At 40.1% G+C, this 17,369-nt stretch overlaps 1 protein-coding gene across 3 annotated transcripts in view; it reads left to right on the top strand.

The window, feature by feature from the left end:
* The window catches only part of FAIM2 (Fas apoptotic inhibitory molecule 2), a 145,927-nt gene that overhangs the window by 16,726 nt on the left and 111,832 nt on the right, over positions 1-17,369 (top strand). The window contains exon 1 of one of the 3 annotated variants that reach the window (XM_033937161.1): positions 4,478-4,527. The exons of 1 other annotated variant lie outside the window; for it this stretch is intronic. In XM_033937161.1, the coding sequence (XP_033793052.1) occupies positions 4,522-4,527 (6 nt within the window). In that variant the 5' untranslated portion in view covers positions 4,478-4,521. Of the gene's footprint in view, positions 1-4,477; positions 4,528-15,646; positions 15,775-17,369 lie in introns of those variants that run through there. One more of the 3 variants, XM_033937160.1, reaches the window with a different exon arrangement.

Genomic DNA, 17,369 nt, shown 5'->3' with positions numbered 1-17,369 from the left:
TTTTTAAGTAGCAAATCTTTCTCCTCAGACATTTTATATACCCTCTTATATAGGCTGGAGAGTATGTTGCTCCTCACAGAGACATTTCTAATATCCTTCCAGTGCTCCATCCACATGACAAAATAATATAACTCAAATTCTGATATATAAGTATCCTCCTAATTCCCATTTACTACTACAGTATACCTAAATACACCGCCCTGTACAAAATCTACCAACTGATCCACTTCTTGATCTTCCAAACCTGCATTCAAACTCCTTACTTGCGTTTTAGTAAAAGAGTCCTCCAGTTAGGAGCAAAGTGGCAGTGCGAAATGCTATATCTGTATTCATGGGACTGGTAGAGTTATTTCTTTAAGCCTCATGGCCAGAATGTCAATGTTGCCTCATTTTGCCCTCTCGTGCTTTCATGCCAATGTTTCCAATTAAAAGAAATCAATTATTAACTTAAACCAGACAGCCTACCATTGAAATTATTTTCTTTATGAGGAACCCTTCAAGCAAATCAAAATACGTAGTATAATAAGAAATATGCAATTATGGGCTGTAAATAAGGTCTTTAATATTATTGTACATGAAGATAAAATCAATGTTAAAAGCACAGATGACAATAAATAAAAATTATATACTGGATAGTATGTTCGTGCAAAATTCCTGTAACTTTTTTGACGGTACTTCAAAATATGACTAATGTCCTAAAATGCCCTTGCTAAAAAGAGTTCTATAGTCTCCCTTTGAAGCATTTTCCTTCCTTAATAGCACAGCCTATAAAAGGTTCTATTGGTTGAACAAGGGAAGTTTCTTCTGTGCCTCTCTATCAATCTGTTGCTATGGAAACATGACCCGTAGCAGTGGTTGCTATGATTACTGGACCGCCAGGTTCTGGGCACTTAGGCCCTTGCTGTTGGAGGGGGGTCTGCATCAGGGGGGAAGTATAATCAGGTCTGAGGGATCAGAATCTGGGGTGGGAGATTGATCAAAGTGGGGAGAGTGTGATTGGGGGAGAATTCAGGATGAGCACTACAGCCCCTTAAAGCTCTGAACTAGGAGCATCAGGCCATGGCTTTGAGGCCAGTTGCTCCCAGGCCACTACAATAATATTATTCAAGCAGTGTTATTTATTTACCACAGTATTCAGCAATTGGCAGGACTGCTATACTGCAAGTTACTGACTCAGGTGGAAAAGCTTTCTAAATAGTTCTGAGGAGATTTATGCAATATTCAGTGGTATACAATATTTAGTGAAAGAGAACAAGTGGGGAGTAGGACTGAACACATCAACCTTGGAACCAACAGATTTTATTCATATAAACTCAAAACACAATTAAATACATGGGTCCAGGGTTTTGGGAAGTCCTGTCAGCCCAACTGATTAGTGATTCCTCTGCTGTGATCAGTTTATGGCAGGTTGTGGACTATTGTCAGGATCCTCCAGCAAAGATAGGCGCCAGGAATGTAGGCCTGGGTTTTCTGGTCCTACATTTCTGGTGCCTATCTCTGTGTGAATCACATCTACAGAGGCACGTTAGGCTGCCTAATGCCACTTCTGGCATTGGCCATGCCTACTTTGGCATTCAGCGGCCTAAAGCGTTTATTTAGACGCGAGTAGGCACCTCAACCTTGCCATATTTTGCCTTTTCTAATGGCATTCTTCAATTAACTTAGGCGTTGGTAAGTTTAGGCACCAGTAGTTTTAGAATTTCCCCCTTAGTGGCTAAATCCAAATATTCAGTGGTTATCTCTGCTTTATATTTGTGGTTGGTGGCTAAAATTTCAATTGTTACATCATGAGATAACCGGCAATTTTCAGCACTGAGCAGCTAAGTTTAGCAGCCAAATCAGGCTGTGTAAATAGAGGTCCTATCTTTGACTGCTATAAACGTAACCAGTCAGCACTGAATATTGACTTAACCGGTTAACACGTTAGCAACAAAAAAAAACCTAAGATATTCAATGCCAGTCACTGGAAACAACCCAGCATAGAGTATCCACAGTTGGTTTGACTATCGTCCACTGTATCTGTTTAATGTGGGTTTCTGCAGAGTTCAGTATTGTCACCACTATTTTCTAATCTATATGTATTTAAGTCCTATGGTTAAAGTGGTTAAAAATTGGGATTTCATATATGCTGATGATATCCAACTATGGGGGGTCTTTTACTGAAGATTAATTAAAGCATGTTATCCTCAGCAGGGTCCCTTAACAATAAGTTGGGACCTATGGCAGATAGCATGTGCTAATCTTTAATAAAAGACTCCCATAGTTGGAAGCTGGGGAAGAGCAAGGTCAAGCTTTAAAATCATTACGCCAATGTTTTTTCTGTACTCTGCTTAGGTATAAACAGAATATAAGTTTTTTAAATAAGTAAATATTTACAAGTAAAAGACCCTTATATAGTAGTTTTCATTAGCTGAGGCTATTTTGCTTGGAGATAAAATATGGTCTTTCATTATTTAAATTATTATACTGTATATATTCTCGCTTGGATACTATTTGGATGATTTTAAAGAAGTTCTAGGCTCCATTGGGCAATTAATATCATTTATTGATTGCTAACAGCTCTTTACCTAATTTGTTTGGGTGCCCAGCTTTGGGTGAATCCAGGGGACAGTGCTACAAAAGCCCTTTTCCACATGGATTTACCTATGGGAAAAGCAGGATTTACAACAGGATTTACCTATGGGAAAAGCATTATAAGATTACACTCCTAGGGCCATATTCTAAATATGGTGCCTAAAAAAATCAGCGCCCAGCAGAACGATGCTTAGCACGATTCTATAAAAGGTACCCAATAGCAGACATAGATGGTATAACATTTAGGTGCACACATTTAGGCTAAGGAAAATCAGGCCTAAATACCTGTGCCTAAGTTGTACGTGGATTGGGCATATTCTATAACAATGCACCTAATTTTTAGGAACACCTATAATCTACCCATTCTCCTCCCCCCCCCTAGCCACACCCTCTTTTGATTCATGCACCATTTTATAGAATGTGCCTACACAGTTGTGCACATAACTTCTAATGAGTGTCAATTTGTGTCAATTATTGGCTTGTTAAACAATTCAATTGCACTTGTAAATCAGAAATGTACACAGATTTGTGTGTGCGTTTTAGGATGCCATATACAGAATTTGGGCCTTAGAAAATAACTTGTTAGGAATTACCAAGTTGGATTTAATACATTATTTGATCTAAAGGTGCTATATTTCCTTAGCAATAGCTCTTTAAATAAAACTCCAGCACGGATATCTTGTATTATTGCTGTGTAAGATATACCACTTGAGATTGGTTTGTTACGATTATTGAATTATGAATGTGTGAATGGACAGTAGCCAGGTTTGAAGCCTTGATGACTGGTGCTTCAGCTAACAAATTTAAAACTTGTGCCAATTCAACACCTTTTTGTGCTTTTATTCATTATGATAATTTCACAACTAGCTCTAAGGTCCAGAGCATTTTTCTCTGAACTGAAGACGTGTGGCAAACTGGTACAGGAACAGCTGGAAGCACAACTTTTCCGAATAGATGCAATGCATGTTTTCTGTAATAGCTGGGCTCACATAGAGCTACACAGGATTAAAATCAGGCTCTTCTAGTGGTGTCTCACTGCATAAAGTCCATCCCAGAAGATTATCTATGTCATGACACATCTCTGTAATCTGCTATTCATTTCTCAGATTGCTGAGGTAAATTTTCAAGAGAGTGGTCAACAAAAAAAAAGTCATAAGGATACTTTATTTAACTTTAGGTGGATTTTTAGCCTGGTTATGCATTCAGGCATTAACATTTAAACATAAGCTACACTGCGATGATTGGGAGAAGAGCCGTACATTAGTGGGCTTACCGCTCTCTTAATGGTCTCTAAGCTTAAACAGCTCTGAGCACAGAAGAAAGTGTCTTTATGTATTGGTTTTCCTAAATAGGACTGGTGCGTGTATAGAATAGTGTGTGTGATTTCTTTTGAACAATTTTGTGCACCCGGTGTGTATGAAGTTACTTTCCCATATATATAATTTTTGATTAACATTTAAATTCCAGCAATTCTTTATACGAATAGTTTATTCATATAAAGTTTCTGCATCCTACCTCCTGTCTGCCCCAAATTCTTCCCTTAAATGTTAGCCAAATTACTTTTGACCATATAAGACATTATCCCCCCTGTTTACTAAGCTGTGATAGAAGTTTCTATCACAGCCTAGAACGCTAAATACTCCAACGCTCAAAGAATTCCTATGAGCGTCGGAGCATTTAGTATTCCAGGCTGCGGCAAAAACCTCTACCGTGGCTTAGTTAAAGAAGGCCTTTATGATCAAAATGTTACATCAAGATTAACAATAAATAATTAGGGTGGAAAAGATCATTTCTTAGTCAGGAGTGACATAAATGAGACGTCAGCAACCTTATATTTACTGATCATCTTTGATGCTTCTTCAATAACCATATCACCAAAGCCTTTTATATATTTTTTACACAGAGAGATAAAACAGATAAGATGACTTGGCTTTGGCAACATTACACATGCAGGTACGGTTTTATTAATTTATGTACTTACAAATAGAAATTCAAGTTTCCTTTTCATAATATAGTAGCCAGCCTGTGCTACATATATAGGAAAGCTGGCAGAAGCAGGCCATCTGCCGCGGCTTGCTCCAATCCCCTCCCTTGCTCTTTTTCCCACTGGAAGAAGTTATACACACCATCAGTAGCATATAAACTGTTATCCCTGAAAGGCGGGAACAGTTTTCAAAGGGAAAATCTCCAGGGCCAAACTAGCTATAGAAATTTCCTTCACAGTTGCAGAAAGAGATTAAAAATCATGGAAAACCTCAAGTAACCGTGATGTAAGGTGCTCGCAATGCAGCTCCAGCGAGTGTAGGGTTGGCTGCAGCTTTGGAAAGTATCCAGTTTGCTTCTGTCCTGGATGACCCCCCCTCCTCCTCCTTCCTGCAGACCAACCTCTCCACTTTTCACCTCGCTTGCTGCCTCTGACTGGTGTCTACTGTTGGCTTTAGCCCCGCCTGCTAACTGCCAGTCAATCACTCAGGTGACTTCACAAACCTACTTAAACCCCTGTCAGGGTGGCATGAGCCGCTGGCGCACAACGCATCCATCGTGTGACGAAGAAACACATGCCCCTCTTGCACCTCCTGAGGGCGCCTTGCCTATTCTTACTACCACTCTTCCTTTATACATTTGTTTCCTTTCTCTATTCCTCTCCCTATGGCTCCAATTCACTTTCTGCTTCTCATACTCATTCTCCCAGTCTCTTCTACTACATCCCATTAGCCTTCATTATTCCTCTCCTTCTCCTTTCTCCTCTCCAGCCATCTTATCTACCTTATTCTCTGCTCTCAAGCTCATTTTCTCCCTTTCATTCATCCACCTCCCCTTTGCATCGAGTTTCAAGTTTCTTTATTTTTGATATACCGTCTATCAAAATAAGTGTCTAAACGGTGTACAATATAAAAAATTGCAAAAAACCCCAAAACAATTAAAATAAATAAACAAAAGTAATATTTTATCAAATATTAAAAATCCTAGACGAATTTAGGTTAACGTATATGAAACAGAAGGAAAGTAGGGGAGGGAAAGATTGTTTAAAATACATTGAAGTAAAATTAATAAAAAAGGATGGTAAACGGGGAGTGGTAAAAAAATTAGGATGAGAATCACTTCAGAGGAAGCATTAGATGTTTCAAAGCTTCACTAAGGGCTCCTTTTACGAAGCCACATTAGTGGTTTTAGTGCATGCAGCTTTTTAACGCGCGCTAAACCCGCGCTACGCGGCTAGAACTAACACCAGCTCAATGCTGGCTTTAGCGTCTAGCGCAGTCGGTAGTTTAGCGCATGCTATTACGCACATTAAACCGCTAATGCAGCTTCGTAAAAGGAGCCCTAAAATCAAGGGATTAGAGTAAAGGCATCTTTAAAGAGGAAAGTTTTAAGTTTGGCTTTAAATTTTTCAAGCAAGTTCTCTAATCGAATGTCTAATGGGAGGGCATTCCACAGGGAATGCACTTTCCTACTCCTTCTCCTGCTCCCTGAAGGATATTAATCCCAACCCTGGCCCTCCACACCATCTGCTTAGGGATACCAGATGTCTGGGAAAACCTGGACATGTCCTCTTTTTAGAGGACTGTCCAGGTGCCTGGACGGACTTTCCAAAATTCAGTAGTTTGTCTGGGTTTTGGAAAGCCCCAATGAGCATAGGACACATCTGGAGGGCCTCTGAGCATGCACGGATGATGTCACACACATCTGCGTATGCTCCCGGCTCTCCAGAAGCAGCTGGAGCTTGTTGGGGAAGAAGAGAGGAGGTTTGTGGGGATGGAGCTGGGGAGGCGGAACGGGACAGGGCGGAAGGCTGAACTGGGAGAGGCTGGGGTGGAACAGGTGGAGCCAAAGGCAGAACTGGTTGGGACCAGGTGGCACAGGGCGGGGCCAGAAGAGGAACAGGGCAGGGCCATGTGTCCGGGGTTTTGCGGCCCAAAATATGGTAACCCTACATCTGCTTCCCCACATGTGTAACTGCCCCAACCTTATTCCTATTCCTCTAAAAAGAGGACATATCCAGGTTTTCCTAGACAACTGGTAACCCTAATCCGAACATGATGTAGTTTGTTGAATGAGAAACGTGTGTGGCGGTGAAATCCCCCGAGGTAGGACATTTGACCAAAACGCTGGGAGGATCAGTGTAACAGCTGTACCTGAAACGTCAGCATCAGGAGTTTTTGATCAAGAACGGTGCTGGGGTCTGGTTGGCTAGATAAGTGGAACCTTACACGTTTGAATCATTGTTGTCAAAAATCTTTATTATAAACATTTCTTGCTTGAGAATTTTTCAAAAGTTTTAAATAATATTTAACATATTTGGATATTTGAAGGAAGAATTATCGTTTTGAACAGTTAGAATAAAGTTCATTTTAAATAGGGAGGGTAGGGGAAGATGCAAATGATTATAATAGATCGGTGAAGTGGGTACTGGACTATCAGGAGCTATAAGAGGCCCCATGATCCCTTTCCAGTCTTAATTCTGATGCTTCTTTCCCTTCAGGTCCTAGTTTAAATATTGCTATAATTATTCAACAAAACAACAAAAATCTTTCTAAAAATGTTTTCTTAATATGGATTCAGGAATTTTATTTTTATACTTAGCTTCAGTTATTGTATAGTTTATTAATTATAGATAAAACACTAAGCACACTTTTTTCAGGATTTGATACTACCTGTTTGCTCATGATACAAAAACCCAAATAGTAGCAGCATTCCATGCTACCGTCCCATGTCTGCCTCAATGGCAGACTATGGACTTTTCCTTTAGGAAATTGTCCAAACCTTTTTAAAAATTAGCTACATGAACTGTTCTTACCACATCCTCTGGCAGCGTGTTCCAGAGCTTAACTATTCTCTGAGTGAAAAAATATGTTCTCCTATTGGTTTTAAAAGTATTACTCTGTAATTATGACCTATGACACTATGACCTTAACCATCTAGTACCAGTTAAGTTTATTCACAAAATTTTTCCTCCATTCTACATCTGTGTGAAATAGGCTTAAACTTATATATCACTATGCTCACAGTACCCCTCTCCTCAAGTCACTTCATTGGCCCCCTCTCTATTTCTGCATACAGTTCAAACTCCTCTTATTGAGTTACAAGTGCATTCACTTTGCAGCTCCTCAGTATCTCTCCTCTCTTATCTCTCCCTCTGCTCCTCCCTGGGAATTCTATTCTTTGGGTGTCTCTTATCCGTAACCTTCTCCTCTACTTAGGGTTACTAGATATCCGGGAAAACCCAGATGTGTCCTCTTTTTAGAGGACTGTCCGGATGCCCAGAGGGATTTCCAAAACCCGGGAGTTTGTCCAGGTTTTGGAAGGCCCTGAGCTTGGGGCTACATCTGGAGGGCCTCTGTGCATGCGCGGATGTCAACATGATGATGTCACATGCTTGTGCACATGATGTCATCGCATCGACATCCACATATGCGTGGAGGTCCTCCAGACGTGGCCCCGAGCTCGGGAAAAGAGACATGAGGTTCAAGTGGGAGCAGGGGCGGAGCGGAGTGGGGCTGGGGTGGGACAGGGCAGCGCCATGTGTCCTGTTTTTTAAAGAGGGAATCCGGTAACCCTACCTCCATCCCTTCTATCTTGCTGCACCATATGCCTGGAACAGACTGCCTGAGTCAGTATTCAAATCTAGGCTAAAAAATCCACTTTTTTGAGACTGCTTTTAACTCCTCTCATCAATGTCTGTTTTATCATTCCCTCTGTGAGAAATTCCCTAACCCCTATTTTTCCCCTTAGGGCTCCTTTTACAAAGGTGTGCTACGGGTTTTACCGCACGCACCGGATTAGCGCGCGCGCTAGCCAAAAATCTACCACCTGCTCAAAAGGAGGCGGTAGCGGCTAGCACACGCGGCATTTTAGTGCGCGCTATTCCGCACGCTAAGGCCCAAGCGCGCCTTTGTAAAAGGAGCCCTTAGTCTTTTTTTTATTAGATTGTAAGCTCTTTCAAGCAGGGATTGTCTCTTACATGTTTAATGTACAGCACTACATATGTCTGGCAGCACTATAGAAATGATAAGTAGTAGTAGTCAATCAAGCTGTAGATGTGTTTGCAAAAGTCATGATACTATCAGTGGCTTTATCAAATATCTTGTTTGCTTTCTTTTATTACATTTGATTATAAGAAGATAAAATGTTCTCTGTTCCCTTGAGAGCATAAAATATGTGATAGTGATATGACCATCATGCATGAAATTCTTGGCAATGGTATTTCTTTTTTGTTTGCATGGGAATGGATAGAACTGATAAAGAGCAGGAATTTCACATCTCAGGCACCAAAAAGGCAAAACACATGTAAGTCAACCTGCTAGCAAAACTGTCTAGTAACAGAAAACCTACGCGGGACTTTCAACTAAAAGTCATTTGGGCCCTTTCGCTAAAGTGTGGTAGATTTATGCACCATCTGCGCTTTAACAGCAAGAATTAATGAGGGGTTATTAAAAACAAACAAACATCCAAGTCAGAAGTGGGACGTCCTGCTTATAATATCCAAAAAAAAACCCACTGTCCATATCACAGCCATTTTTTAACAGGAAAAACGTCAGGATTTCCTGTTTGAAAATATGTGAGAAGGATGTTCTTGTGCTGAAAACGGCCAAAATGAACAGCCATTTTCCAAAATACGAATGCCACAAAAACTCCCAACATGCACAAAAACATCTCTTTGGCATCATTTCTTCAAAAATGGTCACACAAATGTCCTTACAGAGCAGAGGGGCAGCCTAGTGGCAGTGCAGTGGATTTTAAACAACAGGATCCAGGTATAAATCCCACCTTAATTCCATTATATATTATTGTGAGTACTCAAGGACAGATAAAAACTTACAGTACCTAAAGTTACACTACTATAATAGCCATCATTCTTACAGTGTTGTTGTTTTTTTGCAAAAAAGGACAGAATTGGGAAGGAAGCCATATACATTAACCTGTGGCAGATTTGAGTTTCAAATATAACACAGTCCATATAACATATTCTTTTGTGGATCCTTTCAAACTATCTTATAACCGACATGGTCTGTGTTTCGGCTATGACACTGAAGTCTGCATCAGGGGTGTGGGTAAACAATCCACTAGATGGCATCTATGGGAATACTGAGTCGGACAGTGAAAGAAACTTATTAACTTTCACGAAAGGTCTAGCCATAGGGTCCTTGAGCGATACGTTGGGTTTTTTTCATTCATAGATACGTTAGATTTATGACCACACAGGCTCTGCAGTATATATTGAACTTCAGGAGTTAATAAGTTTCTTTCTTCTACTCAGTATTCTCATAGATGCAAAGTGTTTCAACGCCATCTAGTGGATTGTTTACCCCACCCCCCTGACGCGGGCTTCAGATTCATAGCCGAAACATGGACCGTGTTGGGTATGATATATCATATGGACTGATATTTATTTGATATATATGTTGTATCTAATAAATGATTTGAAACTTAACACTGCCAAAGGTTGATGTGTACGGTTCCCTCCCTGCTTTCTTTCTTTTGTTGAAATTAACCGTGGGGTTGATGGCGCTGTTTTTTGTATTCACTTTTTTTTTCTTTTTTTGCCATTTTGATATGTACATCTGCTTCGCAAATTTGTGCCAATGTGTGATAAGTGCAAAGGCAGTGCAGGTGGGGTGCTTCCCATGTTCTTTGAAGCTCCAACACTAAAATATTCTCTACTGTATACTGGGACTTTGTACAGTTAGCATGGACGCACTTACAGAAGGTGGTATGTGCACTTGCTCTAATTGCCCACAAAGTGTGAAGAAATATTTTCTATGGTTTGTTTTAAATCTGCTACTTAGTAGCTTCATTGCATGCCCCTTAGTCCTAGTATTTTTGGAAAGAGTGAACAAGCGATTCACACCTACCCTTTCCACTCCGCTCATTATTTTATAGACCTCTGTCATATTACCCCTGAGGCATCTCTTCTCCAAGATGAAGAGCCTTTAGTCTTTCCTCATAGGGAAACCGTCCCATCCCTTTTATCATTTTGGTTGCCCTTCTCTGTACCTGTTCTAATTCCGCTATATCTTTGATGAGATACGGTGACAAGAATTGCATGCAGTATTTGAAGTGCGGCCATATCATAGAGCAATATAAAGGCATTATAACATTTGCATCTTTGTTTTCCATTCCTCTCCTGATAATCCTTAACACTCTATTTGCAAGTGTAGCCTTACTTTTCTCCAAGGAAGCAGGTTTCTCTGAGGAAAAGCACAATCTGTATTTTCTATTGCAGCAGCAAAACTGTGGAACAAATTGGCAGGTACTATGCGGTTACATAAAAACTGTGGTCAGTTCCGTAAGATACTTAAAACATATTTATTTGTAAAGGCATTTATGAGTTAGTTGTTATTAAGAAACATTTGTGTGTGTCGGCCTTGGCAGTGGGCGCAACCTTCTTCTTAAAATTTCCCTGTAAATGCCTTATTTCATATGCAAGTGATAAGTATGTCTTTTTAGATCCAGTCCAGTTAGAAGGTTTTCTGAAAGATAAACCGGTTCAAACAATATCCTAGATTTATTTGGTTATCTTTATTTATTTATTTTTTTAAAATTCTTTATTGAATTTCAAATTTTGATAGTGTAATACAAATATATAAATATGAGCATTATACATAACGCACTTAAAATACACAAAATTAATACATTACCAATCCTTTTCTCCCTCCATTCCTCACATAACTATTACACTGCACATGCATATATTATTACAATATTATAGTTAAATACCTTTAGCAATCCCAAATACCTTCCCTCCCCACCCCCCCCCCCCTCGGATGTGTAGGGAATCTATAAAAAGGGAGATACCTGACATTCATTGCAATTCAACATAAAAAAGTCAATGGGCTCCACACCTTATTGATATCATACTAGACCCCAAACACTCCGCATTCATTCTCTCATATTTATACGTGGAACAAATATTTGCCCACCAAAATGTGTAATTATTTGGTTATCTTTAAACAGGGAGGATAATTGAAGAAATGTATATGTTGCTATATAGAAGGTACTGCCGGCCAGTTAATGTGGGCTAGATCATTGAATGATTTTATTTTCCTTTTTGTAAATGTTTATGATGATACTTGTGGATTTTCCTGAGTTTGTTATATACATAATTTGTAACAAATGAATAATAATTAAAAAAAGAGAAACATTTGTGTATGGCGATGAAGAAACAATTGTTGAAATGAAATGTGTGGAATATTTGTCTGTGTAGAATGTAATGTTTGGTCTATATGGATTTTATGCATGTTGCTTATATAACTCACTTAGGCGTTAAGCGGGCAATAAATTTATAAAATAAATAATTTCCCTTCAAGACAAGTGTAGATTTCCCTCCTCACTACAAATATCAGATACAGAAGGTTTTCAAACAGGAAATAGTCAGGGAAATACCCGTAGGTCTGAAATCAGAGACAATCCTTGAAAATCAGGAATGTCTGGCAATCTGAACTCTGCCTCTGCATATCCCCAGTCTGCAACATTGTTCTGGATAGCAGGTATTGTGTTCCAGATAAGTGTCAGGTACTTGTGACGTGAACTGGCCTTCCTTGGAAACAGGATGCCAGGCTTGATGGGCCCTTGGTCTGAAAGTGCATATAAACTTTTCTTGGACAGTATTATCTACCCATTTCTGTTATGCTTGATCAGGCCATGACAGGCTCGGTGTCTGATACTGGCACTACCTTGTACAAGTGATACTTGAATCACTGACATACCATGTTAAAGTGATTATTAAAGCATACTTGTTATTATTCTGTTCTGCAATTAATAATATAGTCCACATGTATAAACTATGAGAAAACAAACCATGGTTACTCCTTTAGCTGTTTCCCAGACATGAAGAATAGTCTAGGATGCATCTCTTTCTGATGTTTCCTGTAATTACTGTAAATACCTGGTTAAATCATTCACCCTTAAGACTCATACATCTGAAATATGAAGGGTATTACACCACACTGAGTATCTGCTATCATGACCTTCCCCTGCCTTATTGCCAGTACCACATAGATACCTTCTAACAGTACTTGCATTGCATTGGTATACCTCCTTTCGCTTCAAGTATAGCTTCTCCTCCTATATCTGAGTCACTAGGGATATGAGTGAAGGAGCTTCTATGGCATGAAACTTTTGCCGCTGAATGATGTAGAACTCTCTTAATATTCCACAGATATCTAAAATCCATATACTCTTTATATCTTCAACTCTTTTATCCTAAGTGGATACAAAATGTTAAACTTCTGTACTTCAGCTGATCGTCTTTAATCTGGAACCAAAACTCAGTTAATATACCCATTGAAGACTTTGTCACACTATCTTCCATCCTTAGAGAAGAAATAAACCAGTAGAAAAATACATTCACTGCACATACAGATTTCACTATTCTGGCCAACAACATGAAACTGTGATCACTTAGCACATTGGTTCTTTCTTTTTTCCCTTAATTTATTCAAGAATTTTCCAATAAGAGTTTTTAGTAGCAGTAGCCTTGACCAGAAAGGTGTCAGGGAGCCTTTTCTCAGATTCTCAGACACTGGTGTTTCACTAAGAACAGTTCCTTCCTTTTTACCGAAGGTAGTTTTCAGTTTTCACATAAACCAAGTGCATCTCCCAGCCTTTTCACCCACTAGAGCAAGGAAGGAAGACAAAGTTCTAAAATCCTTGGATGCTCAAAGAGTCCTCTTTTAGTACTCGGAAGTAACAAATGAGTTTCAACTTTCCGATCATCTGTTCATGCTCCTGGGGGCTGCACGAAAAGGCAGGCTGGCATCCAAGTCAACCATTTCCAGATGGATTTGTATGGCGATTTCTTATATTGGGAGTGGAAAGCAATCTCCCGTGGCACTGAAAGCCCACTCCACAAGGGGCATTGTGTTGTCCTGAACAGAGGCGAGATCAGTCTCACCTGAAGAAATTTGTAGGGCAGCCACATGGTCCACCCTTCATACTTTTTATCAATTATTTAATTTTTTAATACATTATAAGATGAAAGCCAAAGAACCCTCCTCCCCCCCCCCACACACAAAATTAGACTACAAAGCATCATATTAGAGGAAAAAAAGCATAAATTCAACTCCACCATGGAGATAGAATACAGAAAATATGAACATTAAATCAATAAATAAAGACATTTAGATACTGATTCGTATTGGATGCCTACATTAGATGCCACTAGGTGCCCTAATTGAGGATATCTAGCGACGACTAATTTCAGAATCTGCGCTCAACTTTTTAAAATTGGCTTAATTGGCACGGTAATTGTCTGTGCCAATTTTCAACCAATAAAAAAAAAAATTAAAATAAGTAATTAAGAGTTCAGCACCAAACTCATAGGATACCTAGTGACACCTAAGTGGAAGGACCCTCTGATGCCTAACGACACCTACCTGGAAAGTAGGCATGGTTAGGGGCAGAAAATAGGCTTGGTTGACTTAGATGTCACTAAGCATCTGACTTAGTAAAGTCTGGCCTAATATATCGGCACCTACCTCTAGGACGTCTAGTGATGCCTAAGTATACCTACACAGAAGCCGCTAGGCGGGATTCTATAAGTGACTCCTAGCCTACAATGTAAGCGCATTTAGGCATTGTTTATATAACCTGGCCCTTACATTCTAGAGGCCAATATACCGTATCCCAAAACAGTTAGAACTAGCCCCTATAGCTACATCTTTAAAAAAGAAAAATAATAAAGCAGGAACAAATATATCTTATTTCCTAACTCCTTTTAAGTTGCAATACATCTATGAAAACATATGTTAAGGCCTATAATGGGCTGGGTTTTGTTGTTTGTTTGTTTTTTAACAAGGCCTGACAGTGGGCTGAAAGGGTTCAGGAGATGTAAGTGTCACATTTCCTTTCCTATATTAGAGCTGAGTCAGGGATGGTTCAGTAAGCAGGAGCTGTACACCTGTGATAATTTTTGCATCACCCTGCTTACTGTTACAGAGCTGGAACCATACTGAAAGTGATACCAAGGTACAGCATGACACACCACTGACCTTAACCTTCTTTGTACAGAGTCCTTATACCAGTTTATTAAAGGAAACCATTTTATTAAAGGAAATTGTAGTGCCAAATTTTGTAGCAAGGACTAATTTATATCTGTAATGTAAAGTTGTTGTACTGAATTTTCTGTGTTATGTATCTGGAATCTCATTGACCCTTTGTTCTGGTTCTGGTTACTATTAATGTGTTGTATATTCTTAAAAAATCAATAAAATTTCATGGAAAAAAATTGATTGCATAATACTCAAGAAAGACTAATTAAAATATCTTTGTTATACCAGGTTTAAAAAGTAAAAAATTGATATTTTCTCAAAACTAATGAGTAGAAAAGACCTTGTTGCTGCTACAGGCTGCCCAAAGATTCAATTATAGCAGCCGGGCCTGGGGAGGAGGTAGGTGTGGAGTCGGGAGAGCTGGCTAAACCTGGACAGACTCCCACATTTAAAAAAAACAAAAAACATCTGGGGACAGTCCTCGAAAAAGAGAACGTGTCTGAGTTTTCTGGGTCTGGTAACCCTAAGTGCAAAATCTACAGTACTTTAGTAAAAGGGCCTCTAAGTGACACACTCAGGAACAGAGATAACAGAAATTGAACAGAAGTGGCTAGTAATTACAAAGATGATAGACTGAGCTTTTAAGTACAACCACCTGCAAACCACAGAACATGGGGCTTGAACACTGCCCGTTCAGAAGCTGAAGCCCACATAAACCCTCTTGCATTTTTTTCCTGTTAAAAGGCATTGCTATTGGGGGGGTGGGGGGAGAGAGAGAATGTAGCAGTAGTCCTAAGGACATCCCTGCCTCCTCATACATATTGCCTCTTCATTCTTGTGCCCCTCCTCTCCTGAGCTCCTCTTTATTCTATGCTAGCTTTGTACTGGATTTTGCTGTGTTGTTTAATCTGCTCTCATGTGACTGTAGCATCATCCCTCTCCACCTCACCAGCCTACACAAAGCTGCAATTCCCCCCCTTCCCCCCTCCCCTCGCTTCTTCTGCAGTGTGTGAGTGGTACAGTCCTGCCTTGTGTGACTGGGAGCCTAGTGGATGTTGCTAGAACCTAAAGCATCAGAATAAGCTGCAGAGGGGGGATGTATTACAGCAAAAGCAAGTAGCAAGTGCAGTAACCAAAGTACACACACTTGGTTAGCACAAGTAGTGCAGCTTGCTAAACGGTCTTTGCACTCAACATGACTCAAGGAAAGGTAAGCCGGAGAAAACAAGATACCTAGTACTCTATATACCTGCCTGTTTGCATGGTTGTTTGTAATCGCCTCTGTGACATTTTTTTGTGTTTCTTGTGTGTCTGTTTGATGGCTGCCTAGTATGTTTTGCATATTTATGCAAGCTCTTGGAATACGGTGTTTTAGAGTAGAACAAGTATGCATTGCTTCAGAATACAATAAATGGAGGTGGGATATTGGTGGTAATGATCAGACTGGAAGGAATTTGGTCAGTTACATGTGACCTTGCTGTCACCAGAATAAGTTCTTGATTCATATATACAGGCGGCAAATTGCTTTAGATTGCATAAGGAGTGCCTGTGTGAGGGTGTCCATCCACACGTGAGCATCTGTGCAGATCTATGTTGCCATGGCAATAGTGCATGATAGGGATTCAGGGGCTGCTCCTTTCCTACGCTGCCAAGCTGGAGCTGGATTTCATGATGTGCAGGTACCTTACTTTTCACCTTACATGTACAGAGAGCCTCTGGAATGGTCTCTATCTTTACTCCCCCCTTTACCTTTTTTTCACCCCCCTTCTCTCCACTCCAGTCTCCCACACCATCACCTTTCACCTTCTTCCTTCCTTCTTGCATTCTCTTTTTTTTTTTTTTAAATTATTCCATCCCTGTGCCGCACACTCTATTTATCTCTCTATTTATTTTCTGAGATCCTGCTATAAGTGAGAAAGCATTTAAGAGGCTTTCACAAAGATGCTTAAATGAGTGAGTTATGTAAGTGTCACAGATGGACGAAGACAGGGCTAGTGTTAGACATGCTGGGGCCCATGGCAGAAATAGGTAGGGGGCTCCCCAATTCCTCTTCTTCCTGCCACCGCCTCCCATTTCCCCACTCATCAAATGCCCTCTCATCCAGCATCACTCCTTTTAAAAATCAGCTGCTCCAGGGGGACCTCCATGGGCCAGGATTTCCTTCCCTTCTCCCCATCCTGTTCCAAAGCTCCCTTCGCCTTTTAAAATGCAAAGGGGTTGCCAGCATGACAGTGATTCTCTAGTACTGCTCCTTTGCTGCGAACCAGGCCCACACCTATGTGAGGAGGTTTCCTAGAGAGGAGTTTAAGCCTGAGTGCCCCAACCTCACTGTGAAGCATTCTTTGAAGGTCATGGTTTGGCACTGCATGGCTGCCAGTGGTGTTGGACGTCTGCATTAACAGAATGGTCAATGGGACCAAGTACATCACAATAATGCTGACACAGTGCAGACAGGTGGTTAAGAACAGAGGGTAGCCCACCAAATACTGACAATCTTAACCAATTGTTAGTGTAGTCCTTAGTCACTTCTCTCTAAAACAGTGTTCTTCAACTTTTGACACCTATGGACCGGCGGAAATAAATTTATTATTTTGTGGACCGGCACTGGTCTGCGGACCGGCAGTTGAAAAACACTGGGCTAAGTCGTGGGTCAGACCCCACCCCCCATAATAGTACTAATTGTAACACCATTTTTTCCATTCATTTTTCATATATACATACGCACACAATATAATTGTATTAACCACAAAATTAAACTACACAAAGCACATTGTATGCTTCTCAATATTCATTCCTACCAGAACA

The sequence above is a fragment of the Geotrypetes seraphini genome, chromosome 3, assembly GCF_902459505.1.
Source record: "Geotrypetes seraphini chromosome 3, aGeoSer1.1, whole genome shotgun sequence".
NCBI classification, from domain to species: domain Eukaryota; kingdom Metazoa; phylum Chordata; class Amphibia; order Gymnophiona; family Dermophiidae; genus Geotrypetes; species Geotrypetes seraphini.
The sequence above is the reverse complement of the archived record's forward strand: the minus strand, read 5'-3'. Positions and strand labels throughout refer to the sequence as shown.